Here is a 27,716-nt window from a genome sequence, read left to right on the forward strand (position 1 = left end):
CGGTCTCTGTCAGCCTTTCCAGCTTTCCGAGATGAGTGAAACAACCGAATAGATCTTTTGCCACCCCAACAGGCGGCCCCCCAGCTATCCCTTCCCGTCTTCATTGAGCAGCAAACTCAAGGATGGCCTTTATGTATGAGCCGAAGAGGGAGTATCCATAGATACCAACCAAACTAGCTAGTTAAGAAAGGTGGGTAAGGCCCCATTTGGTTTAGCTTTCTCAAGGGGATTTAAGCTCTTAAAGTCTCTTGAAAAAAATATGAGGTATTTGGCAAGCATTTTGGGACTCCATTGGGCAAATGCTAGCATTAGAAAATGCTATTGTATAGGTTTAATATTTTTTTTCTTTTCAATATTGTCCTCACTGATAATTATGTGTTCCACTTTTGCCCTCAAAAAATACTGTTCATCTTCTTCCTCAAGCTCGCTAGTTCATTTGAGGGTCGCGCGTGCCGTCGAGCTCGCTAGTTCATTTGAGGGTCGACGGCAGTTCATCTTCTTCCTCAAGCTCGCTAGTTCATTTGAGGGTCGCGCGTGCCGTCGAGCTCGCTAGTTCATTTGAGGGTCGCGCGTGCCGTCGAGCCACTGTCTTCACTGGAGCCGTTGTATTCACCGGAGCTGCTGTGGGTAAGGTCAAGATCGAGGGTCAAGCGACCTAGATCTAGCCGACGCGAGGGCGACCCAGATCTAGCCGACCATGGTCGTGTGATCTCGCATCGTGCATCCTCGGCGTCACGCATCTTCGGCGACCACCGCCTGGGTTGCGAACAGTCAAAGAGCCCAGATGATCCTCGAGATGGTCGTTGGTGAAGCTCCGACGTCGTTGCAAATCCCAAATCAGAAAACCCTAAAATCGACCTTGCAAATCGCCGATGAAGCCTCTTCACCTTGCAAATCGCCGATGAAGCCTCTTCAAGGTGAAATCGCCGATGAAGCCTCTTCACCTTGCCGAGGTCGCATGCGACCCCAGGGTTGCCTCGTGGGTTGCCTCGTCTGGGTTCGTTGGCCGCCTCTGGTCACCATCAATGCTCGCCTGTGGTTGACGCCGGTGAAGCTCGCTCAATCCCTGCCAATGCTCGCCCAAATCTATTTTTTTTTTTCTTTTTTCTTTTCACTTCAAAGTTGCTTTACAAAATACACACCAAAATGAGTTATCACAAATGCCCCTTCATTCAAAGATACTTGGAAAAATGCAAAACCATTTCCCCAAAATTGAACCAAGCAGGACCTAAGAGGCGGACCTAGGGAGGCTTTACTTGTTAAACTTATTATTTATCATTGAGATACTCCCAACCTCCACCAGCAAGCAGCACCAGAGTGAAACTTAACCTTTCAATCTGTTTATAGGGGGTCAGGACTGGTCAAGAGGCAAAACGTAGCTAATGCTGTTTGATCACAGTCACGAAATTTGTTTGCAGCTACTATAGCTAATCAATTTCCTGCTTTCACGGAGGGAAGTTACCCCCTTAGACATATGAATGTTGATTGTTAACCACAGATGTTTCAAAATCAAACAAAGGAACAAGTTCTTCCCTAAGACTCACGAATGTTGGGCCTTCCGCACAACCTGTCCAGGATAATAAAGATGACATTGCTATAATGAAAGAAAACAGGAACATGAGTTTGACCTGTAAGTAAGATTTCACCAAACCTATGTCCAAGAAAACTTGGATTCAAATTTATAGCACCCTCGATCCCATCCATACTCACACCTTGGAAAGAAATGAAGAGAAAAAAGTCCTTTACGAAGTTAAATACAAAAAAATCCACGACCATCTTTGAATTAGGAGCCTGCTGCAGTGCAGATATTGGCAAACGAATCACAGAGATCTCAGAACTGCACCCATTTTAATAAGTGCTCCGAACAATTTTTTCACGACTTGGTTTTCTAGCAGACAAAATCTCTTTTGATGGTCATTCAAGACCCCGAATGGCCAATTCAATTCCAAATCATTCAGAGGATTCCGAAAGCACAGCACATCAACAAGGAAAATCCAAACGATGCATGTTAAATCACAGTAACAACAATCACGATCTAAAAAGTCTTACACGTCGATAAAAAGAACAGCAGAGTACAGCACCAACTGGAAGTGAGACAAAATTACGAAACATCTATGTGTTTGTAGCCCTTGTGTAGATCTGTTGGCTGGAGTGAGCAGAAACCATCCTGATCAGACCTCTCGCCATCAGTTCTCTTATAGCCTTCCTTGCTAGAGAACCATTGACCTGGTGAGGCAAATCCAATAGCAGTTAGTAAGCATTCATTTTACGGCTTAACGAGAAAAGAATGTCAAATTTCTCATTATAGAACACATTATATTATATTTTCAAAGATCAGAACTAGCCACCATTAGATTAAATTAGACCTATAAGCTAAATTCTGGTCGGATTAGAGATACAAAAGCCACTTTCATGATCACTCGACAGGGTGCATTTATAAATTTCTCAAGCCAGTGAAAATGCCACAAGTCAAAGAAAAGTTCGACCCAAAGAAACAATTATATGATGAACCGATGAAAAGGCATACAAAGAGTCAGCTGCTCTTGATGGAAAATATATGAATTGTTGACCAAACAATCACCATAGTTCCAAGCACAACAAATTCCCTCACACACGAGCCCTCAAAAGAGCTTACGCGGAGACAAACAGAAACCTCTTAGCCTTAATAGCCAGCTGCTCTTGATGGATTTAAAGAGATGTAGAGGTTCCCTCTACACCAGTACCAACCTAGCTTTTCAACCCCAATAATCATTCACTCAGACGTACCATTGACGAGAACAACAGCTCATTAGTCTAACGGAACCAATAACAACATAGGCACGCGATTCAAGCTACTAGAAACGCATTTTATGGAATAAGAATACAGAAGAATACCCTCAAGCGATCGGAGAGAATGGAAGGAGTGATGAGCTTGTACTTTGGCGCCTCGGTGAGAAGCTTGTCGTAAGTTCCCTGGTCGAACAGCACCATGTTGTTCACCTTCTCCTTCTGCTTCCCCTTGCTCCACTTCTGCTCCCCCCCACAAACAAGAAAAATGGTCACACCCATGACCCCACAAAACACAATCAATCTTTCGACCCGGAAACACACGGAGCACCGACATCCTCAGACACATCTCGTCTCTCATCAACAAACTTACAATTCTAAACCAGCAACAGCAGCTATAAGAAAGCAGAAAAAAACTACCCAGCTTTACCATGAATCCATGTACATTAAGAACAACACTGGTAAATCATTTCGCAGCTACCATTCTACCTCAGATTAATGAAAAACAAAACAGCGGAGAGCAACTAAAACGAACCAAATTGAACCAAAACTCAAGACCAAACGAACAAAAGGAAAGATTTTGCGAGCATCCATGTCGTCAAAATGCTAACCTTCTTCTTCTGCTTGCCACCGCCAGATTTGGCAGGCTTTGAAGACGGAGGGGGAGCTTTGTCCTTCTTAGGAGCCTGCGTGACAAACACAAGATCAATTCAGATTCCCAATGCAACCAAAAGGGAGATCAAACGTTGCAGATGTTGTAAACTTGAACCCAAAAACAAAATCATCGAGCGGATACGAGCAAAATGAGCGGAAAGAAGCGGTGAAGCGCGGTGGCGAATACCATGGAATCCGATCGGCGTCGGCGGCGGCAGCGGCGGCGACGAAGAAGAGATGGCGGAAGCGAGGGGGAGCTAGAGAAATCGTAAGACGGAGGCTTTTCTAGGGTTTCAGGTCACTCAAAGTCGAGAGCAGCTAGCTTTGTCTCCAAAACCGGCAGCGTTTCGAGCACTGACTGGGCTTCATGAAGATCAAGCCCATATCATTGGACCAGGCCGGTCACCATCTAAAGCCCAGACTTAAACAAAACAACAAAAAAATGAGTGCAGATTAGGAGTAATCGATTCAAGGTGGACACAGGAATCGCCCACAAAGCGCCGGTTCCACAAATTGGGAATCGGGAACCGCCCATTAGGTTCGTGGACCTATTCGGGAACCGGACCACCGGTCGGGTCCATGGAATTGGCCATGCCTTCCAAGACTCCCCGGTCCCCAATCGGGAAGAAGCTGCAGTGACGGTCCGGGCACGAGGGCACAGGGCGGAAGCCTGAGCAGCAACTGTATGTGTGGCTAAAAACGTCGTCAAAAACCTACCAAACAATAGTCACGAGGAATGAAATCCAGTGAGCTACTGAGCCTGATTAGAATTCGCCAAAAAAGCTGGGCTGCATCGAGCAATACGAGGCAGGGACGGCTTCGGAAACTTATAGGTGCGGCAGTGATGCGAGCAAGTCGCAGCTCCGGCTAAGAACGTGCAGGTACAGCTCTGGAGATTTGTCGAGTGCACTGGAATCGTCGGCGATGGCAAATTAGCGACCAGAGAGTGACGGGTCGGAGCGACCGTGGTTATTTCTCTCATTTGGCCTAGCAAGATTGGCGTAGATCATCAACACAAAATGCATGGTGCCTACTCTGCTTTTAACGTCCCATATACATAACCAACAAATGCAACAGTCCTTAGAAGATGAATTTCCACTTTTCATTTTCTTAGTGAAGTCACTCTCCGTGATGTAGAGGTCCAAGCGTTTTGTCCACCTAGCTTTGAATTTTATTTCATTAGAAATACCAACATAAAAAGAGAGACGAGTAAAAAAAATGAAACCTGGTTATTGAAGTATATTTATGAATATCGGAGAATTCTCTATTAGAAAATATTGTTAGAGATATTATTATTTATCATTTATAGCTAATTTCCTTGTTAAGTTAGAATATTTCCTTTTTTTATACATATTGTTCAGATAAAAAAACTCTCGGTTCTAATATATTGTCAATCTCGAGTCAATTGAGTAATGATGTATTTCACTGAAAACTCCGTGACAAAAGAAAATATTTCCATAAAAATCATTTTTGTAAGAAAAAATGGTTAATTTTCATTTGTTTTAGGAAAAGTGATTTCCTTATTACCAGAAGGGGAAGTTGTTATCCCCAATCTATAATTGTTGTCATCAATCCATAGAAAATATTTTCCGTTGATCGATTAGTCTTCCATCATCTAAACATTTGAAAGTTAAAAAATAAATTTGCAAAACCAGTTTTCCTTTCGTGGAAAACGAACGATTTGAAAACTATTTTCCTAATCGCTTGAGATAATTAACCAATAAAAAATATTTTCGTTATTGACTACAATTTGTGTCTAAATATTATATTTTCGTGGACGATGGAAATATTTTTCGTCTATTCATTTTTGTAAGAGATACAAATGATCACGTTGAGGAAATTATTTTCTAAATTATTCACTTTTTTTTTGCGAAATAAACATACCGGTAGATTTTATTGATTCTCTCTATCAAAGATTCTAGAATATTGATAAAGGAGTTGCCTTGGTTTACCGAACTTCTAGGCCAAGGAGTAAAAAGCGTGTGGCGTGCAATTATATATGCCTTTTTTGTTCCAAAAAAAAAAAACATTTATATATGCCTTTTGTTCTTGTCCTATATTCTTGTTTTTGGCCCGAGGAAAGTCATGCAAATACAAGCAATGAAGAATTAATGGAATCCGATTCGACAAGCACCGATTCGTACGTGTTCGGCTCGTGTGAATGTATAATAATTGCTTTAGTGGGTTTTATTTAATTCACCTTTCTTTTTTTTCTCCGGGAGTGAAATAATTTAATTTTGTCGGGGAAAAACTTGTCCCATCAATCATAAATTTATGATATCAATTAGATCTTAGATTTTCAACTTCGTATTAACCCTTTTGCGCAAAATTCCAATGCAATCCTTCCGCTCGGATCAGACGATTTCTGGCGAAAATTGAGCGGACGGATCATACTAGAATTTCGAAAGATAAATTTTGATGGGAAAATATGGAAGCGGAAGGAGTGTATGCATAAAGGTCTTGGATTGTGGAGGGTTTTGGATTTTCGGAAGAAAACGAAACGGCTCAATTGTCAGAAAGTTATTGTTCACGTACTGTTCATCAATGTTTGGCACTGTAGTAAGAAGAAAAACGAAGAAAAATTGTCGTTCGCAAAGTCAGAATTCTTGGGATCGAATTAGCATCCGTATTACTAGATTTAGGACCGATTGGGTAATTTGATCAGGCTCAAGAGTGCGGGAATATGGAGAACCTTCTTAGGTGGGAATAATTAGGTATGTCGTACTCGTATGCATAGTTCCCGAGTCACCGGATCTTCCGATCTTGGTCCCACCCAGAGCGAGGTGGATAATGACGATAACGAAAGGATTCGATCTTTCTTTCGCAATAGCATGATTAAATTAGGTGAATATATTTGTGAAATGGTGGGCTCTTTTAGGCATTAAATTACTCCACAGCCACAAAAAGAGAGACAATCTGTGGACGAAGTGAAAAGAGGAAAAATTGCTTTCGATTTGGATCGACGTCGGATTGATACCGTCTGTCTCGGACATTTCGTTGGTCGAAAAAGATGGAATTCTCTCCCAATTTCGGGTCGAAAATGCATCCTATGCGTAGCATTATCATCATCATCATCATCCTTTTCTCTTTCTCTCGCATGCACGCACTCGCGTGCACGAACCGTTTTCTAAAGTGAACCGTATTAAATTCGAGATATATATCGGATCTATGGAGAAAAGTGTCCAAAAAGTAATAAATTCATTATGCGGAGGCCAATTCAGTCTTAAATTTTTTAATCGTTCCAATTTAGCCCTCAACTTTTTGATGACTTGTCAATTTAATATTTCTCCCAACGTTGCTTTTCAAGGCATTTTTCAATTACAGTTTACCAAATAATATTTGCATTTCGCCATACCCATTTAGGCTAAAGGCCTTTGCATTTCTCCAAAAGCCGAACCAACCGCACCCTTAGTCCTGAACCTTTCAGTTGTGCCGATTTAGTCCCAAATCTTTTGATAATTTGTCAATTTTTTTTATCATAAATGATTTGCCAATTTAGTCTTAAACCTTTTTAGCGATTTGTCGGTATAGTCCTTCCGTTCAAATATCCAAATAATGGTTTAGGACCATTAAACAAATTAGGACTAACAGAAAGAAAGATTTATGACTAAATTAATGAATTGCTAAAATGTTTATGGCTAAATTGGCATAACTGAAAAGTTTCGGACTGAATTGGCTACCGCACAATAAATTCAGGACTTTTTGGATAATTATCACCGAATTTGTGACGATGAATATCGTGCATCTATTTTTACACAAACTGTGGGGGAAAGTACGAATTTATTCGAAATATAATTTAATGGCATGGCATGGATGGAGGAGAAAAGTTGAAAGATCCCACGTACTTAGCAGACCTACTTTGAGAGACGGGATGGGCATGCTTCTTCGATACGGCGTCTTCCCAAATGGGCCAGGCATCTTCAATAATTCGCTCGTGATTATCTTTTAATAAATTCGCCGCGCATGATAAGATAGGTTTTCGAGACAAAGTATTCTCCCCCCTCTTTTATATCATCCTCCTGATTTGGCAAAAGCAACTTCGCTCCATTTCCAAGTGTTTTTCTGATAATTATTCCGACATTTTGATGAAAATTAGCCGCGTGTTTCGAGCGTGCGAACGTCATGGATTAAACAAGAATTCTTGATCAGTCGAGCTGAGCTTACAAGTTTTGGTCTGATTTATTACCTAAGGGTCGGGATGCTCTCTTCAAGGTCCGCTCCATTCCTTCCTTGTTTAATCGGACGACCGAGTTCGTGATAAAGTCCCGTTTTGATATACCCACGAAGAGAGCGACAAGTCATTACCGTGATGCCCCTCATCTTGTTTCTTGCATCCGGGGAGCTTGTCAACCATGATCCGAATTATTATCTCCATGAAGATATCGTTTTTCTTTGTCAATCAATTGTTTTACCCTCCATTTCACCTTTAATGACGTGACTAAAACAATAGCATAGACAACGATATTAAAAGTGGCCAAAAGCCAATTTTGATGAGAGCGGACGCATTGACTCTAGAGAAATCTCGAAGTAACAATGCAAAACACATTATCTTACTCTAGGGTAGCTCGGTAATTAGGAGCCTGCCTTGGATCTTTGGTGTTGTTATTGAAGGTATCTCACCAAAGCAAAGAAAACATAAGTTTTTGACTGGGGCCGTCCCGCCTGTCAAGGTGTATACATTTGGTAGGCTGACATAATTGCGTTCCTTATTTTAACGTGCCGGTGCCCGCACGCCCAGCCCCCTCAATTGGAGAGAAAGTTTTTCTTCACTCTCTTCAGGGAATACCTCCGTATTTTAACGTCCCGGACGAAACCTTTTAGGGACATGCTCAGATCCAAAAATCTTGAAGTAATAATTCAAAAAAAAACATCGTTTCGGCATAAATCAAAAAAAAAGAAAAGAAGAAGGCAAAAACATGGAAAAAAAGGAAGAAGACGGGTCTTAGATAATTATTTGTCTGGTGGGCCTCAGGACACATGGTAATAACCGAAAGCCCGTTCCTTCGTGGTAGTGAACTTTGAAAAGCAAAAGGCAGTTAGAATTCAAAAGCGGGGGACACGTGGCACTTTCTTAGAGAGTAAGAAATGGGAATGGGGGGAATCCAAGTGATGGTGATTGATGGCTTGTACGTTTGCCACCTGGTGTGGAGCCTCAAAATCGGTTTTTGTTCACTGTCAAAATCAACGATCCCCACCTAGTGTGGAGCCTCTTTTTCCTGATTATTAGTACATCCCCGTGGAGAAGGAAAATATCAGCCATGTTGTATCATGATTTTTCCCAAATTGGCCAATTAGAATCAAGTTTTATCGGGAGGAGGATACACCTCAGCATTCGGTGTCGGATACTTATCGAACAATTTTCCGACGCTAACCCATCTCGATTCTCGATCACGATCCGAAGACCCTTTGATTTTCTTAGCGAGATCAAGATTGAGTCTCTGATAAAACCCGTCGTCAGCATTTGCGAATGGGTCGACTAGCAGGTCCTTAAAGGCATAACGGTCCTGTGCATTGGTACGGTTTCTCGGGCCGAGAAATCCCGCTGTTATGGATGTTATTGCGGGCTCGTTTACATCATCAGGACTTGATCGTGAGCTCTGCTGAAGTGATGATGGTAGGAATCTGTTTCCTAGGAGAAGATGAGACAGAGCTTGATTGATTTGATTCCAAGCTAGTCTGAAAGGATTAGAATAAGGATAATGGAACAATGTTAACTTAGATTGTCAACAAGCCTTAATATTCTCCTCCACCATCTTGTTATTATCTAGCTGAAATGAAATCTACATGAAAAATAATATATCCTTAAGCACTGGAAATCCTCTGGAAGTGGTGAGGGAAGAGAATACTGAGGCCGGATAAAGCATATTATGGTGCTGATCCCACAACGAGCAATTTTCCCATAAAGCAAAAGCACAAAAAAAAAAACAAAAAAAACAATTAAAAAGAAAGAAATCGTTAATTTCTAGAGTCTATATATAACTCATGCTTCAAGTACATCAATTCGCTCAACAAAACACATTGTGTAGAAGGACAGTCTACTCTCTAAGCAAACAATTCATACCTTCTCAAACTCTGTTGTGGGCTCAATCCTCCTCCTTCAATAAGCTTTCCTCTGTGACTGTGATTGTATTCTTCAGCTTCCATTTGCACCATTTTTCTTCCATGAATTGTTACAGTAGCATCTTCTCTATGAACCCTTTGATCATGCTCCTCTCTGTGTCCTCTCCGACCAGGGAAAGGGTATTTGCCCAAGCTTTCCTTGTATATCCCTTCTCTTGCGAGTGAGAGCTTCTAGTTTTCAACACTAGTTGTTCCCAAATCACTGTTTCTGATGGATTCGCTTCACTTCAAGAACATCAAAGTTGAGAAGAGGGCTTACAGAAGTACTGGGAAGTACTGTCGACTGAGAAAGATCGCGAGTTTGTTCAGGATCGTCGAGATATGTGTTCTGTTGGTGTTGCTCTCGAGGTTTTCCACTCAACTGCCGATAGCCGTCAAGAACTCGGGTGAGTATTTCCGAGACTTGAAGGTAGTTCTGGTGAGTCCTCGGTTCGTGTTCATCCTTGGGAACGCGATAATCATCACTCTGTTCGCGAAGTCCGGACAGTTCTCTGCTCGGGATTCTACCATAAAGAGCGATCTTTATGATGAATTCTTAGAGAAGAGTGAAAAGAGTCGGAACAACCACCAAACCGAAACCCAATTCCAGGACAAGCAAATTCTACGTGAGGAAGCTAGTGACGATAAGCATGTTGTTCATAGGGATGAGGTGGTGAAGACTTATAGGAGGAGCCAATCAGAGAACTTGCATCACGAGAACCGTGTGAAATTGCACCGAGTTCTTAGGCGTTCCGCGACAGAGAAATGCGGAGAGAGTGCTCTGTGTGCCGAGACCGGGAAATCGGAGAAAAGTTCTTTCCCTGCGGATTCTTTGAGCAATGAGGAGTTCCGTCGCACGGTGGAGGCTTTCATTGCCCGCCAACAGAGGTCTCTGAGGGAAGAGGAGTAGTCTGTGTTGTAAACTGCTTATAAGATCATAAGGTTGTAGTACATAGTTCTGTGTTACTCTTTCCATGGTTTAGGAACTGTGTATATTTCCGAATCATGTGTGTCTTTTCTTCCTCTTTTTTTCTATTTGTTTTAGTTGCCATATGCTTCTGCCCAAGTTTTCTTTCATAGGGTAGGACATGTCGAGCAACTGGTTTCCATCTAACTAATCTGCTACTGTTACAAAGAATGTGCACAAGCGGAGTTCTTACTGAGTTCTTAGAATGTGAACAACTTTTTAAAGTACGCTTTTGGGCCGACTGTGATCCAGTGATGCAACTTTCGGAGCATCAATTTCATTGACATTGGATACAAAGATAAGATATTCGAGTTCGCAAAGATAGCTAGATTTTGCCTTTTCACACAAATCGATGATGTGGAGGAACTTCGATTAATAGAAGTGAACACTCTTTCTGAGAGAATAATATGGACTAATAGGCAGGAATATATCCCTGGAATGTAATTCTGAGGAATAGTATGCTTTGATGGCGCATGCTTATAAAATCATATGTGTTTCAAGCGCATGATCAAAAGGTTAAACAAAGCCAAGAAAGCTGTTTGCTATTTTGAAATTTAAGTATGACCGCTCACAGATCCATCTAGAAAGCTAAAGCTGATGGAGCAATAAAACACGATCTTCATATTGTACTTGGTCATCGGTGGATTGTCACTCAATCAAGAAAATTATTAGCTTTCTTTCTAGTGCTGCACTTGCTAGTAACATAATCACAACGGCAAAAGTACACCACAAGTGCCATAACTTGTGTACGGCGATCACTTTGGTGCCATAACTTTTTTTTGGATCACTTTGGTGCTAAGTCGGAGGAAAAGAGATCACTTTGGTGCCAAGTCGGAGGAAAAGAGATAACTTTGGTGCCAATTTGGCCGGAAATCCGACGTGGCATTTTTTATTCATTTTTTACGCCGACGTGGCTCGCCGGAGGCTGAGTCAGCGTGTACAGTCAGCATTTTTAATTTTAAATAATTTTTTTAGCGTGTACAGTCAGCATTTTTAATTTTAAATATTTTTTTCCTTTTTTTTTTCTTTCCTATTTCTTTTCTTTTCATTTTTTTCTTTTCTCCCCTCGCCGGCCGGTTGCCGGTGGCCGGCCGGCCACCGGCGAAGCCCGGGAAGGGCTGGGCGAGGGCGGCCTTGCCCATGGCCGGCGAGGGGCGGCCGACCCTCACCGGCGACAGGCGAGGTCGGCCCTAGCCGGCCCAGCGAGGGTCGCCCTCGCCGGCGCGATCCGGCGAGGGCGACCCGCCGGCGGCGGGCGTAGGGTCGCCCACGCCGACCAGCGAGGGCAACCTCGCCCGCCCGGCGAGGGCTTCCCTCGCCCGACGCCGGCGAGGGTCGCCTCGCGGCGTCGGGTGAGGGAAGCCTCGCTCGGGCGGGCGAGGGTCGCCCTTGCCTCGAGTCGGCGTGGGCGACCCTCGCCGGTGTCGAGCGAGGGAAGCCCTCGCCCGGGCGGGCGAGGGTCGCCCTCGCCCGAGTCGGCGTGGGCGACCCTCGCCCGACGCCGGCGAGGGCGACCCTCGCCGGCGTCGGGCTAAGGAAGCCCTCGCCTGGGCGGGCGAGGGTCGCCCTCGCCTGAGTCGGGCGTGGGCGACCCTTGCCCGACGCCGGCGAGGGGCGGCCTCGCCTGGGCCGGCCTTGCCTTTCATCGGCGAGGGTCGGCCGCCTCTCGCCGGCCATAGGCAAGGCCGCCCTCGCCCAGCCCTTCCCGGGCTTCGCCGGTGGCCGGCCGGCCACCGGTAACCGGCCGGCGAGGGGAGAAAAGAAAAGAAAAAAAAAGAAAAAAAAATATTAAAAATTAAAAATGCTGACTGTACACGCTAAAAAAATTTATTTAAAATAAAAAATGCTGACTGTACACGCTGACTCAGCCTCCGGCGAGCCACGTCGGCGTAAAAAATGAATAAAAAATGCCACGTCGGATTTCCGGCTAAATTGGCACCAAAGTGATCTCTTTTCCTCCGACTTGGCACCAAAGTGATCCGAAAAAAAGTTATGGCACCAAAGTGATCGCCGTACACAAGTTATGGCACTTGTGGTGTACTTTTGCCTAATCACAACACTCTCCCAGTACAAACATTTTATATTTCACGGCCTTTTTTCCATCAGATTGCTGACTTTTTTGCCGCATCTGAGCACTGAAATTTAGGATGAGTGACCAAAAGAATCAGTGGAATGCCCATTTTTATATGAAGCACACCAGACTTTACAGACCAACTTGGAGATCTTGACTAGGTTCACTTTTCAGTTCGGCATATGATTTGTTCTTTCCGATATGTGCAACTAGAGGTCCAGTGTTTGCTTTCTCAAGTGGATTTGCTTTCAATAATGACCAGCTAAACTTGTCGGGCCATGAGAAGTCCGTCGACGCGGATCCGATTGGGACTCTGGAAGGGTGGCTCTGCCCTTTGGACTTGAGTCACGAGCAAAAGAATAATAGCAGACAAAATATTCGCATACTTGTATGGTGCAGTTCTTGAAGGTCTTGTAGGTAGGCACGCAATTTATAGCAAAGGCAAGGGTGGAATATGTCAGACAAAGCAAATTCGTTCTAAACTATGCTTGGGTTTATGTAATTCTTACCCACAACGTTTGGTCCTTTTACTTTCCTGATAATTCGCGTTGGCCATCATTCCACATCACGGACTTAGTGTTGCCAGAGTTTTGGGGGCAAAAGCTATTATCAAAGCTGAAGCAGAAGAGAGCAAGAGAAGGGTTTCCATATCTGCTGTAAGTAGAATTTTAAATGATTAAGAGCTCTATTGGATATAATGCTGTGGGAACAGGCACTTCACCTCCAAATTTGGCTGCGAGGGCTGTAATCTCAACCAGGCACAGGATCAAAGAATCAGTCCAAATCAACCATTTCTAGATACAGGTTTAGGATGTTTGCTTGATATGTCTGGACGAAAAACGTCAACTCCAAGTTGAAGTCGTGTTATGAGGTATGGACACCAACCTAAAATTTGACAATGTAACTCTCTTTCTGTTTGAATTCATCAATAAAAATCACTAAAAGTTTCCAAACTTGCAAACCCGTCACTTGTCAGGCTGCCTTCAAACTGAAATAACTAAGTGCACAAACCTCTTGCTGCAAAACACTGCCAAATGCGCCTCTGATGCTTTGTTAATGGCAATATGAAATAATTTCTATGGCCCGATTGACCGAGACAGGACAAATACCTTAGGGAGAATCGAACTCGAACTTGACCCCTAAGACAAGCAAGGACACTACGTTTTGGCCAAATCTTATTTCTTGTGCACGCAGCTAGCTTGTTAGTTTGGTCCGGAGAACCATAAATTTCCACAATCTTCCGCGAAAATCAGTACCCGATTCTAAACTTTCAAATATCTTCCTTCAGCCGAAACAACGTTTTCTGATGCCAACATGCCCTCTGCCAAAACTATTGTATCCACCGCAGCTTCCGTTGCTGCTTCAACAAATGTCATTGGGCCCTTACTTCATGATCTCGTACCATATGAACTGCAATATTACTTATTTAGGAGCATCCAGGGCTTCTTCACGTCAGTTTCGTCTGAGGTGACTGTAGTCATTGAAGAATTCAATGGCCTAGCCGGCAACCAAATATACAGGGCCGCGGAACTTTACTTGGGCAACAAAATATCTCCGACAACTCGGTCTTATAGAGTCTGTTAGCCGGTCAAAGGGACAAAGATGTCTATTTTCATGGCAAAGAATCAAGAAGTAACAGATGTCTTCCAAGGAGTGAACTTCAAATGGACACAGATAACCAGAGATGTTGAATTGAAGCAGCTGACAGACGAAGGTCAGCAATCCCAGGGGTCGGAAGTGAGGTATTATCAGCTGAAGTTTCACAAGAAGCACAAGGATTTGGTCTTCAATTCTTACTTCCCTTTCATACTAAACGAGGGGTATAATGTGCAAGAAGCAAAAAAAACCTTGAAACTGTATACTTTGCAAAGTGACTACTTTCTAGGATACACTGGTAGGGAAGATTCATGGCATTCCGTAAACCTTCACCATCCATCTACGTTCGACACACTGGCGATCGATTCAGACCTCAAGAAGACAATAATGGAGGACCTCAATAGGTTCGTGAAGAGGAAGGACTACTATGGGAGAGTAGGGAAGGCATGGAAAAGGGGATATTTACTGTTTGGTCCGCCAGGCACGGGGAAATCGAGCTTGGTGGCCGCGATGGCCAATTATCTGAATTTCAGCATCTATGACCTGGAATATACAAATATCTCTCATAACTCTCAGCTGCGTAAAGTGCTGTTGGCAACTGAAAACAATTCCATACTTGTCGTTGAGGACATAGATTGCAGCCTCGGGTTGAAAGATGAACAAGCAGACAACAACCCTTCAGATCCATTCGGTAAACGTCCCTCACCTCGACAAAGCCAGGTAAATGCAAACTATAGGTTACTCTTTCGGTACATATTCCATAAGCTTCTTGAAAATGCATTGAATGGTTGTTGAAAGGGCCTTATCACTCTGCCTCTTCCTGGACATTTCCTCATCTAATGAGGTTTCTTCTTGCTCACAGGTGACATTGTCAGGATTGCTCAACTTCATAGATGGGTTATGGTCAAGCTGCGGAGATGCAAGAATCATAGTTTTCACGACCAATCACAAAGAAAAGCTCAACCCTGCTTTGCTGCGCCCCGGACGAATGGACATGCACATTCACATGTCATACTGCACTCCTTGTGGTTTCAAAACACTGGCAGCTAATTATCTCAGCACGACTGACCACCCACTTTTTCCTGAAATCGAAGAGCTAATGAAGTCTGCGCTGGTCACCCCGGCCGAAGTCGGGGAGCAACTGCTGAAGAATGATGATCCTGACAATGCCTTACAAGGACTGCTAGGATTTCTCCACACGAAGAGAAGGGAAAATTCCCAAATTCAAGAGAATGGCCAGGACCATAAAAGAGACAGCGAAGAGAAGTTAGAGAACTAGTACAGACTAAATGAAAGTTGTGTGTGAGACCATGTCAAATCAATTGTTTAGATAAAAAAGGTATGTTTGCAGCTTTTTCTTCGTCAACTTTTGAAGCGTCTTAAGTTCGAACCCTCAGTTGTTTCGAGAGTAGCCTACCGTTCCAATGCGGATTCGGACTCTTAAAAATCATCGGCATACTCATAGAAGAAGGCATTGCTCGTCTTTTTGCATAGACTGCTGAGTTTTCATCATGTACAAAATGCATGTCACATGACTACATCATGTTTGAGTCTGGACAGCAGATAGCAAAAAATAAAAACGCATCACTGTGCTTTTTGGTAAATTCATCCTGCACAAACTCTTCCAATTTCCCAGAAGTCACGCACTTAGTTTTTAATTGCACTTTCCTTTTAACAAGCATTTGTTCTAGTCGCAACTTCCTTCACATTCAAGAACGTAGTTTAAGATAAATTCGAGTTGACTTTGCACCAAAAGTTCAGAACTTTATCAGATTTAGAAGGCTTCTTTGGTAATACATATCGGATCAGTCATCAAGAATGAGCCTGCACAGCCATTTAGGAGGATTAAGTCTGCGAGAAAATATTCAGAGGGCTTTAGACACTGCATAATTAGCCGATGCGATGTATGACAAGAAGTCAAAGTATGCAACTTGCGGAAAGAAATGGTTCTGTGATCACCATACATGACATTCTTGATCTCTTTTAGTTATATACAGAATGAAAAGTAAGCAATACGGCATACGGATTGATATGTCAAAATAAATATTTATTGCTTTCATGATTTTAAAGTAAATTTACCATAAATAAGTAATTACATATTAAAACATTGCTATTTTGATCGGAACTTAAAAAAATATCGCCACACACGATTGAATTTTGTTATTACTTCGTGTATCTAATGATTTGTCACAATGATTTTATATTTAATTATGTGAAGACGACATCTGTTGTATTTATAGTGGGTTAATGGATCAACGAATGTGAGCAAAACAAGATACGTCTCTTCCGTTCACGTATCTCTTAAGTTCATGTATTTCTTGGATTCGTGTATCTACTTAATTCACGTATCTATTTAATTCATATATCTCTTGGATTCTTATATTTATTTAATTTTTAGTTCATGTATCATTTCTGTACATGAATTCTAAAACTCTATAAATAGAGTTGAAATTCTTCATTCCAAGCAAGGTTCAAAAGCACCTACATCTCCTCTCTTCAATTTTCTCTAAGTGTGCTAGTTTCAAGAAGTATTCGACAGAGTCCTATTTGCATAGTACTAATTCAAACAGGTTCGAGGTGTTGTATCTTGAGAGGTATAGTTCATGAAGCTACTTAGCACCATTGGTAGGAACTAATCGCCTTAAGGAGATTCGGTTAACCATATCTCACCTCTTATTTATTTTGTTATCGTTTTCTTGGACTTATTATTTTTTTTCTGATTACAACAAATAGTGTTACGTATCTTCTTCCCCCAATACGTAAATTCTTCTTCTCCTTCTTCATCTAATTTTTCCAACAACATCGACATGATATAATTATAATTTGGGTATATATATGATAATTGACAAAGCAAATTCAATCTAAACTATGCTTGAGTTTCTGGAAGTCTTACCGCTGACGTTGGTCCTTTTTCTTTCCTGATAATTTGCGTTCGCCATCATTCTACATCACGGACTTAGTGTTGCCAGATTTTTTTGGGGGCTTAACTTATTATCAAAGCCGAAGCAGGAGAGGAGCAAGTGAAGAATCTCATCTCTGTTGTACGTAGAACGTTGGATGATTAAGAGCTTTATTAGATACATTGCTGTGGGAACAGGCATTTCGCCTCCGAATTCAGCTGCGAGGGCTAAAATCTCAACTAGGCGCAGGATCAAAGAATCAGTCCAAATCAACCATATGATGTCCTGTAAGAATTTCCCTCCTTAAGTTGTATGTGCCGGCCGAATGTCTGTATGCAGGTCTAGAAAGTTTGCTTGATATGTCTGGACAAAAAACGTCAACTTCAAAGTTGAAGCCGCGTTGAGGTATGAACACCAATCTAAAATTTGACAATGCATCTCTCACTCTCTCTCCATTTGAATCGATCATATCACTGAAAGTATCCAAACTTGCAAACCTGTCACTTGTCGGGCTCCCTTAAAACTGAAATAACTAACTGCACAAACCCCTCGAATGACAGCCTCGCATGTGTCGCTGCTTGCTTCTGATCTTGTTCGCTGGGGATGCAAACACTGCCAAATGCGCTTAGCCTCTGATGCTCTGTTAACGGCAATTTGGCCTGATTGACCGAGTGAGGACAAATTCCTTAGGGAGAATCGAACTCGAACTTGACCCTTAAGACAAGCAAGGACACAACTCTCAGCCGAATCTTATTTCTTGTGCAAGGAGCTAGCTTGTTATTATGGTGCGGAGAACCATAAATATCCACAATCTTCGGCGAGAAAGCAATGCCCGACTCTAAACTTTCATATATCTTCTGTCAGCCAAAACAATGTTTTCTGATGCTAACATGCCCTCTGTGAAAACTATTGTCTCAACCGCAGCTTCCGTTGCTGCTTCAACAATGGTTGTCCGGTCCTTACTTCGCGATCTCGTACCATATGAGCTGCGATATTACTTATTTAGGAGCATCCAGGGCTTCTTCAAGTCCCTTTCAGCTGAAGTGACCGTAGTCATTGAAGAATACGATGGCCTAGCCAGCAACCAAATATACAAGGCCGTCGATCTTTACTTAGGCAACAAAACTTCTCCGACAACTCGGTCTTATAGAGTCTGTTTGCCTGTAAAAGGGACAAAGATGTCTATTTCCATGGCAAAGAATCAAGAAGTAACAGATGTCTTCCAAGGGGTGAACTTCAAATGGAGACAGATTACAAGAGAGGTTGAACTGAAGCAGATGACACATGAAGGCCGGCAATCCCAGGCGTCAGAAGTGCAGTATTATCAGCTGAAGTTTCACAAGAAACATAAGGATTTGGTTTTCAATTCTTATTTCCCTTTCATACTAAACGAGGGGTATAACGTGCAAGAAGCACAAAAAACCTTGAAACTGTATACTATGCAAAGTGACAACTTTCGAGGATTCCCCTCTGGTAGGGAACATTCATGGCATTCTGTGAACCTTCATCATCCATCTACGTTTGACACATTGGCGATGGATTTAGGCCTCAAGAAGACTATAATGGAGGACCTCGATAGGTTCGTGAAGAGGAAGGACTATTATGGGAGAGTAGGGAAGGCATGGAAAAGGGGGTATTTACTTTACGGTCCGCCGGGCACAGGGAAATCAAGCTTGGTGGCCGCGATGGCCAATTATCTGAATTTCAGTATCTATGACCTGGAACTTACAAATATCTCTCATAACTCTCAGCTGCGTAAAGTGTTGTTGGCAACTGAAAACAAATCCATACTTGTCGTTGAGGACATAGATTGCAGCCTCGAGTTGAAAGATCAACAAGCGGACAACGACACATCAGCTCCAATTGGTAAACGTCCCTCACTTCGACAAAGCCGGGTAAATGCAAACAATAGGTTACTCTTTCGGTACATATTCCATAAGCTTCTTGAAAATGCGTTGAGTGGTTGTTGAAAGGGCACTTAATGATCTGCCTCTTCCTGGACATTTCCTCATCTAATGAGGTTTCTTCTTGCTCACAGGTGACATTGTCAGGATTTCTCAACTTCATAGATGGGTTATGGTCAAGCTGCGGCGATGCAAGAATCATAGTGTTCACGACCAATCACAAAGAAAAGCTAGACCCTGCTTTGTTGCGCCCGGGACGAATGGACATGCACATTCACATGTCATACTGCACGCCTTGTGGTTTCAAAACACTGGTGGCTAATTATCTTAGCACGACTGACCACCCACTATTTCCTGAAATTGAAGAGCTAATGAAGTCTGCGCTGATCACCCCGGCCGAAGTCGGGGAGCAACTGCTGAAGAATGATGATCCTGACATTGCCCTACAGGGTCTGCTAGGATTTCTCCATACGAAGAGAAGGGAGAGTCCCCAAATGCAAGTGAATGACCAGGACCATAAAAGAGACAGCAAAGAGAAGTTAGAGAACTAGTACAGACTAAATGAAAGTTTGTGTGAGACCATGTCAAATCGATTGTTTAGAAAAAAGGTATGTTTGCAGCTTTTTCTTCGTCAATTTTTGAAGCCGTCATAAGTTTGATATTTGCAAGGCGAATCCTCAGTTGTTCGAGAATAGCCTACTGTTCCAATGCGGATTCGGACTCTTGAAAATCATCAACATACTCATAGAAGAAGGCATTGCTCGTCTTTTTGTATAGACTGCAGAGTGTTTGTCATGTACAGAATGCATGTCACATGACTACATCATCCAGCTCGTCTATGTTTGAGTCTGGACAGCAAATAGCGAAAAAAAAAAAAAGAAACGCATCACTGTGCTATTTGGTACATTTCATCCTGCGCAAACTCTTTCAATTTCCCAGAAGTCGCGCGCTTAGTTTTTAATTGCACTTTTCTTTTAACAAGCAATTGTTCTAGTCGCAACTTTCTTCACATTCAAGAAAGCAGTTTAAGATGAATTCGAGTTGACTTTACACCAAAAGTTCAGGACTTCATCAGATTTAGAAGGCTTCTTGGGTAATACATATCGGATCAGTCATCAAGAATGAGCGTGCACAGCCATTTAGTAGGGTTAAGTCTGCGAGAAAATATTCAGAGGGCTTTATACACTGCATAATCAGCCGATGTGATGTATGACAACAAGTTAAAGTATGCAACTTGCGGAAAGAATTGGTTCTGTGATTACCATACACGACATTCTCGATCTGTGTCAGTTTTTTACAGAATGAAAATTAAGCAATACACCATACGGACCGGTATAAGTCGTCATTTTTCGTATAATTACATGACAAACACTTGCATTGATATGTCAAAATAAAAATTTATTGCTATCATGAATTGACTATAAATGTACCATAAATGAGAAAAATTTGCATATTAAAATATAGCTATTTTTATCGGAACTTAAAAAGAATATCGCGATACACAATCGAATTTTTATTATTTCGTGTATCTAATGATTTATTATAAGAATTTTATAGTTAATTTCGTGTATCTACCAGTATCAGTTGAATGATCCACGTACGGATTCTTAGTGGAGCACCATAACTCAGAGTTGGGCACCCTATTCAAGTTCCCCAAAAGAGAAAGACAAATGAATCTTTCGACTGCGAGCATCAAGAAGTGACAACAAGTCAACTGCATCAGAAATTTTCTCCAATCGAGTTGGACAAAATCGCTGACTTGTATGATGGGATCAAGCCAACTAAGAGCGCGATTGGATCAGCCAAGTCTAATTTCACCATGACGGTTTTCATGGGATGTTGTTCCTCTTTATTTGGCTAATATTTCTTGAAAGAGAATGAAAAAATGGTAGTTTTCGACAACTGCTGAAGGTCAAGGAAGAGACACGGTTAAGGTGTTTTTTTTTTTGCGCCTTTTTCATGTCGTGGAAAACAAAAACGTCGGTTTTGTTAGTTGGTGAATTTGCGTGGGTAGAGAGAGCAGCAAACAAACCTTTGAACGGAGTGGCTTGCATTTCGCTCTCTCTCTCTTTCTCTCTCTGTACAGGTTGTCCTGTGACACATCGGCCGTCCTCAAAATTTCAGAGATATATTCGGGATCAAAGATAAACTTCTCTTTCAGGCTCCCTAAATTCTTGTCCAGACAGGTATCTCTCTCTCTCTCTCCAAAAAAAGCATTCCTTTTGTGGTTTGTGTCTTTCGATCTATGTGCGTCTTCTTCTTGTTGGAGATAATTCCCGGATATTTCATCATTTTTAGCAACCCATTTGGGATTTTTTTAGCTGGTGCGATTGCCTAGAACTCCCACTTGATCCTTTCATGGCAAAAGTTCATCTCTTGTACAATCTTGTGCATGTGAGAAGGTGTTTGAGTAATCCGCGTTAGTTACGTGCTGGTTTGTCTAGAGTTGGTGTTTCCACATTGCAAGGTAAAATTTTGGATTCTTCAGCTGTTTGATACGGCAATGTAGGCAATATGGCATGTAAATGGTGTTAAACATGACCCCCTTTTGGCACAAATGATTGATTCTTGTGTGCCTTGTGCTCTCATTGATAGATTAATCATGAGTGACAAAATGTTGGGACCTCTTGATCGCAATGCTAAACCAGGTACCAGCTTTCCTCTCCTCCTCCAATGTTTTCCTGTAAATCTTTGATCTGACAAACATCTAAAATGGAGGCTTAAATGTCTCAGTTGTACTGCAAGTTTGAATTCACTACGTATGTTATGGACATATAACTTCGCAAGCAAAATTTCTGGAAAAGTATTGAACGAAGGAGTCAATATATTCAAGAACTGAGGTTTTACATCATTTATTGAATTCTGGGAACTCGTTGCAATAGCTATCAGAAGCTACATAATTGAGAGGAGGGTTTTCATTTCTGGTTTCAATCTGTGCGAATAAATTGTGAGGCTACCCATTGTCGTTTTCTAGATCATTGAAGATGAACAAAGAGAGATAATGTGGTTATAGCATGTGACAATTCATCTAGTGAATGAGATTATAGAAAGTGAATGGAAGGTTGGAACAACTGCATGCTTTCTGTATTCTACGAAATGTCGAGAATTTCCCACCATATTTATCCAGTATGGTATTTCCATAGAAGCACCAGAGACAACAGTTCTGATCTCAAAGTTGTTAAAATTGCGGATTCTTCTCTTCACTTGATTTATTCAAAGATATACTTTCGTTGTAACAGCCGTATTTGCTTCCAAGTTGTTTTATGTGCGTTTCTGTCTACACATTGGCAACATGTCATGAGGATAGAGGCAATGTTTTCCATTAGACTGTGATTGCTCCATAGCATATGGTAAAGATCAAAGAGAACTTCACCATTTTGCTCTTCCTGCAACTTTAATAGTTCTGTCATTTCATTGTACAGTTCTCGAAAAGCCCGACATGGAGAATTCTGAGGATGAGAGGAAGACCAGGCTCGGATCTCTTAAGAAGAAGGCAATTAATGCTTCAACCAAATTTAGGCATTCTTGGACCAAGCGAGGTCGAAGAAGCAGTAAAGTCATGTCTGTCTCATTTGACGATGATATTGACTCGGAAGAACTCCAGGCAGTTGATGCATTTCGCCAAGCTCTCATTCTTGAAGAATTGTTACCATCTAGACATGATGACCCTCATATGATGCTCAGGTCTCTTCCTTGCTCTCGCACTGAATATTCGATGTGTCTAGTGCGTCTGCGTTGGATATGAACACAATGGTGTTCCAATATGGAAGTTAATATAGAGGCAACAATCAAGCACTGACAGTTGACTTTGCCAATGTGTAATTTTGTCATTGACAGCAAATCATTCTCTCATCTAAGACTTTTCACAATGACCCACACCGTATCATTGAAGAAAGTGCTTTGTTTTTCCATGTCTATGTCACGTACTTATTTTAGATTTCAGATACCTCTATAGATGCTCCAATTTCTCTAGTATTTGAACTCTTAGCGTGTATCTTCCCGTGTAATGAGTAATCCAACGCCTTATGGAGACGGTGCAACACCCCTCGACATGATCATCATTGCATACTAATATAGTCATGTAGATGTATCCTGGATGGAGTTCTTCCTTTTAATTCCTTTTCTGGGCCCATCCTGGATGGAGTTTAGACAGTGTAATATCAACTATTGCTGTTTGACACAGATTTTTGAGGGCCAGAAAGTTCGATATAGAGAAGACAAAGCAAATGTGGGCTGACATGTTACAATGGAGGAAGGAGTTTGGTGCTGACACAATCATGGAGGTACCAATGGAAAAATCAATAACCTCTGTGTCAAATGCTTCTGCTTTGGTTCATACTTTTGGATATAAGATCATTATACCCGGTTCTTCGACTTCCTTTAATCGGTTTCTTTGCTCAGGACTTCGATTTCAAGGAAATTGATGATGTCCTAGAGTATTATCCACAAGGACACCATGGTGTGGACAAGGAAGGAAGACCTGTCTACATTGAGAGGCTGGGTAAAGTTGACCCCAATAAACTGATGCAAGTGACAACAATGGATCGCTATGTTAAGTACCATGTGCGGGAGTTCGAGAGGACTTTTGCTGTTAAGTTCCCAGCTTGTTCTATCGCAGCCAAAAAGCATATAGATCAGAGCACAACCATATTGGATGTCCAAGGGGTGGTGCGTAAGACGTTTCCTAAATTTCTCAGTAGGACACCTTACAGTATTGGTTAATTACAGAAAATTATCTCTTAGTGTTGTAAATGGTTGTTGTGAGCACCAACTCTGGATTTCTAAACCTTGCCAAAAGAAACATGTCGAGCAATTATGGAGATCATTGAAGTAGAGCACCATCTTGAGGAGTTGGTAACTCACGCAGAATAGACTTTTAACACCGTCTTTAGGAATTAGGAGTACCATGATTGGTTAAACTGTTGTACAGGGGATTTTGATGAGAACCTAAATGTTAGCTTCATTGCATATGCAGGGGCTCAAAAATTTCAATAAAGCTGCAAGGGATCTTGTCACGTGTCTTCAAAAAATAGATGGGGATAACTATCCTGAGGTACTTTGCAAACTCAAACTTCAACCCCCTCAAGCTCTCTAATTCCCTTCTTGGCTGGATTTGCTTATTATTATGATGCTCATGGTGGCCAACGAATTTTAGACTCTAAACCGCATGTTCATCATTAATGCGGGCTCCGGATTCAGGCTTTTGTGGAACACGGTTAAATCCTTCCTTGACCCAAAGACTACTGCAAAAATCCATGTAAGGACCTTTCACAGATATGCTGCCCAAGAGTGCTCCGTTTCTGCTTTAGCTGACCTTAGCATGTTGGTGCCTTTTCTCTACTAGGTTCTGGGGAACAAATACCAGACCAAGTTGCTTGAAATAATCGACGCAAGGTAGGTCCGACATTCTTTAGTCTATTCTATATGCTTTCAATATTTCCTCTCATTGTCTTGTGTATCTCTGTCATACAACCAATGAACAGCTGCGATTTGCCAAATACCGTGCTTTCCAATTATTTCAACTTGCCAAAAAAAAATCCTTGACTTATAAATCTTTGGCTTTGACTAGTGAGCTGCCAGAGTTCCTTGGTGGTTCATGCACTTGTGCCAACAAAGGTGGTTGCATGCGTTCTGATAAGGGCCCCTGGAACAATCCTGACATATTGAAGGTTCGCTGCTGCTTTTTTGTTCCCATCATTTGAACCACTCTCCATGTCCGTGCAAATAACAATAGGATTCATTCATCTATTTTCAGATGGTTCACAATGGCGATTCGAAATGTGTGAGAAAATTGTCGGACATCGACGAAAAGACAATCTCTCGAGAAAAGGTAACTAATGCCAGGGGAATCAGGCTCGATTTCTGAGTTCTATTTAGCAGCGGCCCTCTCTTCTTCTTGGATATGAAATTTTTCCTACCTTGTGCCAATAAATTGGCCGACATTTCTTCCTTATAACATCAATATGCATGTGTCCCCTAATGCAGAAGTACGTTTCTTCCAACTTAACAGCAGTTCCCGATGCGAGCAATTTAGAACCTCCATGTGTGACAAAAGAGAAGGTGCGTTCAAAACTCTCTCCTGTCTATGAAGCGAGTTCTATGGCATTTCATTACATGAGGGTGACACCAGAGCTTTTAATGATGGATAATCTCCTTTTGTGTAGATTTCCATCGCGAAAAAGTGCGACACTGTAAACGCTTATGATTGCTTTGTACCTATAATTGACAAGACAGTTGACACTGATTGGATTAACACATTACCGACTTCCAAATCTGGACTGGAAAAAGGTATGCAATCTGATGCATGCTCCAAGAATAATTCTATTTAATTGCTTCTGGAACTTTTTATTTATACAAGATCGCAGATGCTTTGAGAATTTAAATGAGAGCAAAGTTTTAGAACTTGTTAGCATCCATGGTTACCCAACTGCATCAGCTTTCAAAGTGGCTATCATTATAATTTCTGAGCTAATCATGTGTGTCACCTGTTAACCAGGTTGTTTTGTCCCGCCTGATCCTTGCAAATCTCCTGAATCTATAAGCAGCCTCATCCTCAATGGTGTCTTGGCGTTCGTCATGGGTATTTTCACTATGGTCCGCATGACACGTGACATGCCAAGAAAGCTCACAGATGGAACCCTTTACTCCACTCCCACTTACTATGTTGACACAATGAAAAAAGGTCATCAGTTGCTGGAGCCTTCTATATCCCGCGATGATTACCTGAACATGATGAAGCGCATGGCTGAATTAGAAGAGAAAGTGATTGTTCTCAGCACGAAACAAGCATCCATGCCGCCTGAGAAGGAGGAGATGCTAACTGCTGCAGTCGGTCGCGTTGAAGCTCTAGAACAGGAGCTATCTTCAACCACGAAGGTATATGCACAGCGTGAGCTTATAAATATTAAGTGCTCTGCCTGTTGCCAAATGTATGCCACCTAATTCATCAAGTTACGAGTACAAAATCTGCACTGAGTGCTTGCCATTTTTGCTTGTTCGAAAATCGTAGGATCGACAAATTTATTCAGAATATAATCGGCATTGACTACTGAATTCATACAGACACTGGAGGAAGCCATTGCCCGACAAGAAGAGCTCTTGGCCTACATTGAGAAAAAGAAGAAGAAAAAGAAGCTGGTGAGTTGAGAGATGCCTCCAATATGACACTATGCATCTATCGGATTTGTTGTCGTGCTTTCAATTGATGGTTTTTTGGGTCCTAATTGCAGAATGTCTTCCGTTGGTAAAGGCGTGGATTTCAGAAGTCCAAGCTCCCATACAATTCCTTTTGTACTGAAATTAACTCTTTTCTGACCTCAGTTTGTTTCATATGTATTCCCCATTCATGAAAAACACAAGCTTTTCATTCGTTCATATTTGCGTCACCAGTAAGTCTATACTTCAAAGATAAGGCCGTGTGTCCTGGTTTTGGTACTTTGAACCTTTATAATACAGATTGTCTGTGATTGCCAATTGGGAAAGGAGAAGATAATTTTCTCAATCACTGTCGTCAGATTTTAATATGTATACAAGCCATCCACTGGTTGGTGGCGCAATGATTGTTTGCCTGCTCGAGTGACTCAATCCAAAGTCTCAATCTGGATTCATATCGACATTCTTTTTGCGGATAACGAAACTAAATCGTTCGGTCTTCAAAGTCAAAAGGATTTCACTTTGAAGATGTCAAGAGTTTCTCACTCTCTTTCTTGGTCTGTAAACATGATAGATATATTTACACACACTCTCTCTCTCTCTCGATAGCGAGGCAATGCCATGCGGTTGCCACACACAACATCGTCGTATTAATCTTCCATTTTCATTTTCCACAGGTTGGGCATAAGCTCGTTTAGTATATACGACATGAGATGATGACATGACATTTGTTGACTGTCCAAATATATTACTACGGGATCAAGTGTTTTCGCTCGTACAAATCCCTACTCTTCCTACCAAACTTATCCGGGATAGAGCTCAGTTCACTGCTAGATGGAGAGGTCTGATGGTGTTGTATCGCGAGAGTTGATAAGACTCGAGACTAATCAGACCCAGATCAGTACAGAGGACCTTTCTCTCGATGCATGCAGGATTTTGGTGGTTATGGCCTTAATCTCAGATTTTTGAATCTGCATAGGTAGCCGCAACCAAGAATCAATCAATCTCCATTGTAGTCGCCACGCAAATTTAATCGAGTAAAAAACTACATTATTTTGCTTTTCGAACTAATTTCAAATCGAGTTTGGCTAGTGCCGGTACGAAACGAAAGAAGGACAATATTTGCAATCGGAAAAGAGTTTTGCTTCCATTCCACAGCAACGTATAAAATAATTTTCTCAATCACAGTTAGAATTTTAACATGTATACAAGCCATCACCGGTTGTGGCGGAGTGGTTGGTCACCTGATCGAGCAACTTGATCAAGACTTTGGATCGAGTCACAGCATGTGCTGCTAATCTACCTTTGTGAATGCTTTTCTCTGCACTTGAACCCTGGAAAGAGAAGGCTTTGCATGATGTCTGAAATAGTCGCCTCAAAACATCTTTTCATAGGAGAAAAATTAACATGTATAGAGCTGGATTGGGTAATTCCATCTAGACAAGTGCTGATTATTTTGCATATGGGAGAACTGCTTTTCTAACTTTCGACAAACCCAACAGGATTCCATTAGAAAACTGAGGTGTCTAGACTTTAGAAACGTGTCTTTTCTAAGGTTTCTGGGATGCACTATTGTAGTCACTCTATGTCTCACCCTGACTAGTACC

General features: G+C 41.9%; 5 protein-coding genes across 6 annotated transcripts; 4 read left to right on the plus strand and 1 right to left on the minus strand.

Annotated features, from left to right (window-relative positions):
- Positions 1 to 1,988: 1,988 nt before the first annotated feature.
- LOC115672850 (40S ribosomal protein S25-2) lies at positions 1,989 to 3,765 on the minus strand. The gene is made up of 4 exons (XM_030594816.2): positions 3,608 to 3,765; positions 3,378 to 3,452; positions 2,875 to 3,009; positions 1,989 to 2,226 (listed from the first exon to the last, which is right to left on the minus strand). The coding sequence occupies exons 1-4, from the start codon at positions 3,608 to 3,610 to the stop codon at positions 2,113 to 2,115; spliced, it is 327 nt and encodes a 108-aa protein (XP_030450676.1). The 5' UTR covers positions 3,611 to 3,765; the 3' UTR covers positions 1,989 to 2,112.
- Positions 3,766 to 9,416: 5,651 nt separating this feature from the next.
- LOC115672669 (uncharacterized) lies at positions 9,417 to 10,713 on the plus strand. Its single transcript, XM_030594549.2, has one exon. It carries the CDS (start codon positions 9,752 to 9,754, stop codon positions 10,427 to 10,429), a length of 678 nt encoding a protein of 225 aa, XP_030450409.1. The 5' UTR covers positions 9,417 to 9,751; the 3' UTR covers positions 10,430 to 10,713.
- Positions 10,714 to 14,159: 3,446 nt separating this feature from the next.
- LOC115672511 (protein HYPER-SENSITIVITY-RELATED 4-like) lies at positions 14,160 to 15,432 on the plus strand. Its single transcript, XM_030594320.1, has 2 exons — positions 14,160 to 14,873; positions 15,016 to 15,432. Exons 1-2 carry the CDS (start codon positions 14,160 to 14,162, stop codon positions 15,430 to 15,432), a joined length of 1,131 nt encoding a protein of 376 aa, XP_030450180.1.
- Positions 15,433 to 17,943: 2,511 nt separating this feature from the next.
- Positions 17,944 to 19,508, plus strand: LOC115672510 (AAA-ATPase At3g50940-like). Its single transcript, XM_030594318.1, has 2 exons — positions 17,944 to 18,948; positions 19,092 to 19,508. Exons 1-2 carry the CDS (start codon positions 17,944 to 17,946, stop codon positions 19,506 to 19,508), a joined length of 1,422 nt encoding a protein of 473 aa, XP_030450178.1.
- Positions 19,509 to 20,724: 1,216 nt separating this feature from the next.
- LOC115672668 (phosphatidylinositol/phosphatidylcholine transfer protein SFH3-like) lies at positions 20,725 to 26,430 on the plus strand. 2 transcript variants are annotated; one of them, XM_030594546.2, is made up of 15 exons: positions 20,725 to 21,143; positions 21,553 to 21,605; positions 22,380 to 22,641; positions 23,141 to 23,240; positions 23,359 to 23,625; positions 23,933 to 24,010; positions 24,113 to 24,214; positions 24,302 to 24,351; positions 24,527 to 24,626; positions 24,713 to 24,787; positions 24,943 to 25,017; positions 25,122 to 25,245; positions 25,454 to 25,833; positions 26,020 to 26,094; positions 26,187 to 26,430. In XM_030594546.2, the coding sequence occupies exons 2-15, from the start codon at positions 21,560 to 21,562 to the stop codon at positions 26,202 to 26,204; spliced, it is 1,752 nt and encodes a 583-aa protein (XP_030450406.1). In that variant the 5' UTR covers positions 20,725 to 21,143; positions 21,553 to 21,559; the 3' UTR covers positions 26,205 to 26,430. The 2 variants fall into 2 exon arrangements, with proteins under 2 accessions (XP_030450406.1, XP_030450408.1); XM_030594548.2 differs by lacking the exon at positions 20,725 to 21,143 and adding an exon at positions 21,226 to 21,424.
- Positions 26,431 to 27,716: the final 1,286 nt, after the last annotated feature.

Source organism: Syzygium oleosum, unplaced genomic scaffold (assembly GCF_021117445.2).
Source record: "Syzygium oleosum isolate NSW1041296 unplaced genomic scaffold, Sole_v2.1 Sole_v2.33, whole genome shotgun sequence".
In the NCBI taxonomy this organism is placed as follows: Eukaryota; Viridiplantae; Streptophyta; class Magnoliopsida; order Myrtales; family Myrtaceae; genus Syzygium; species Syzygium oleosum.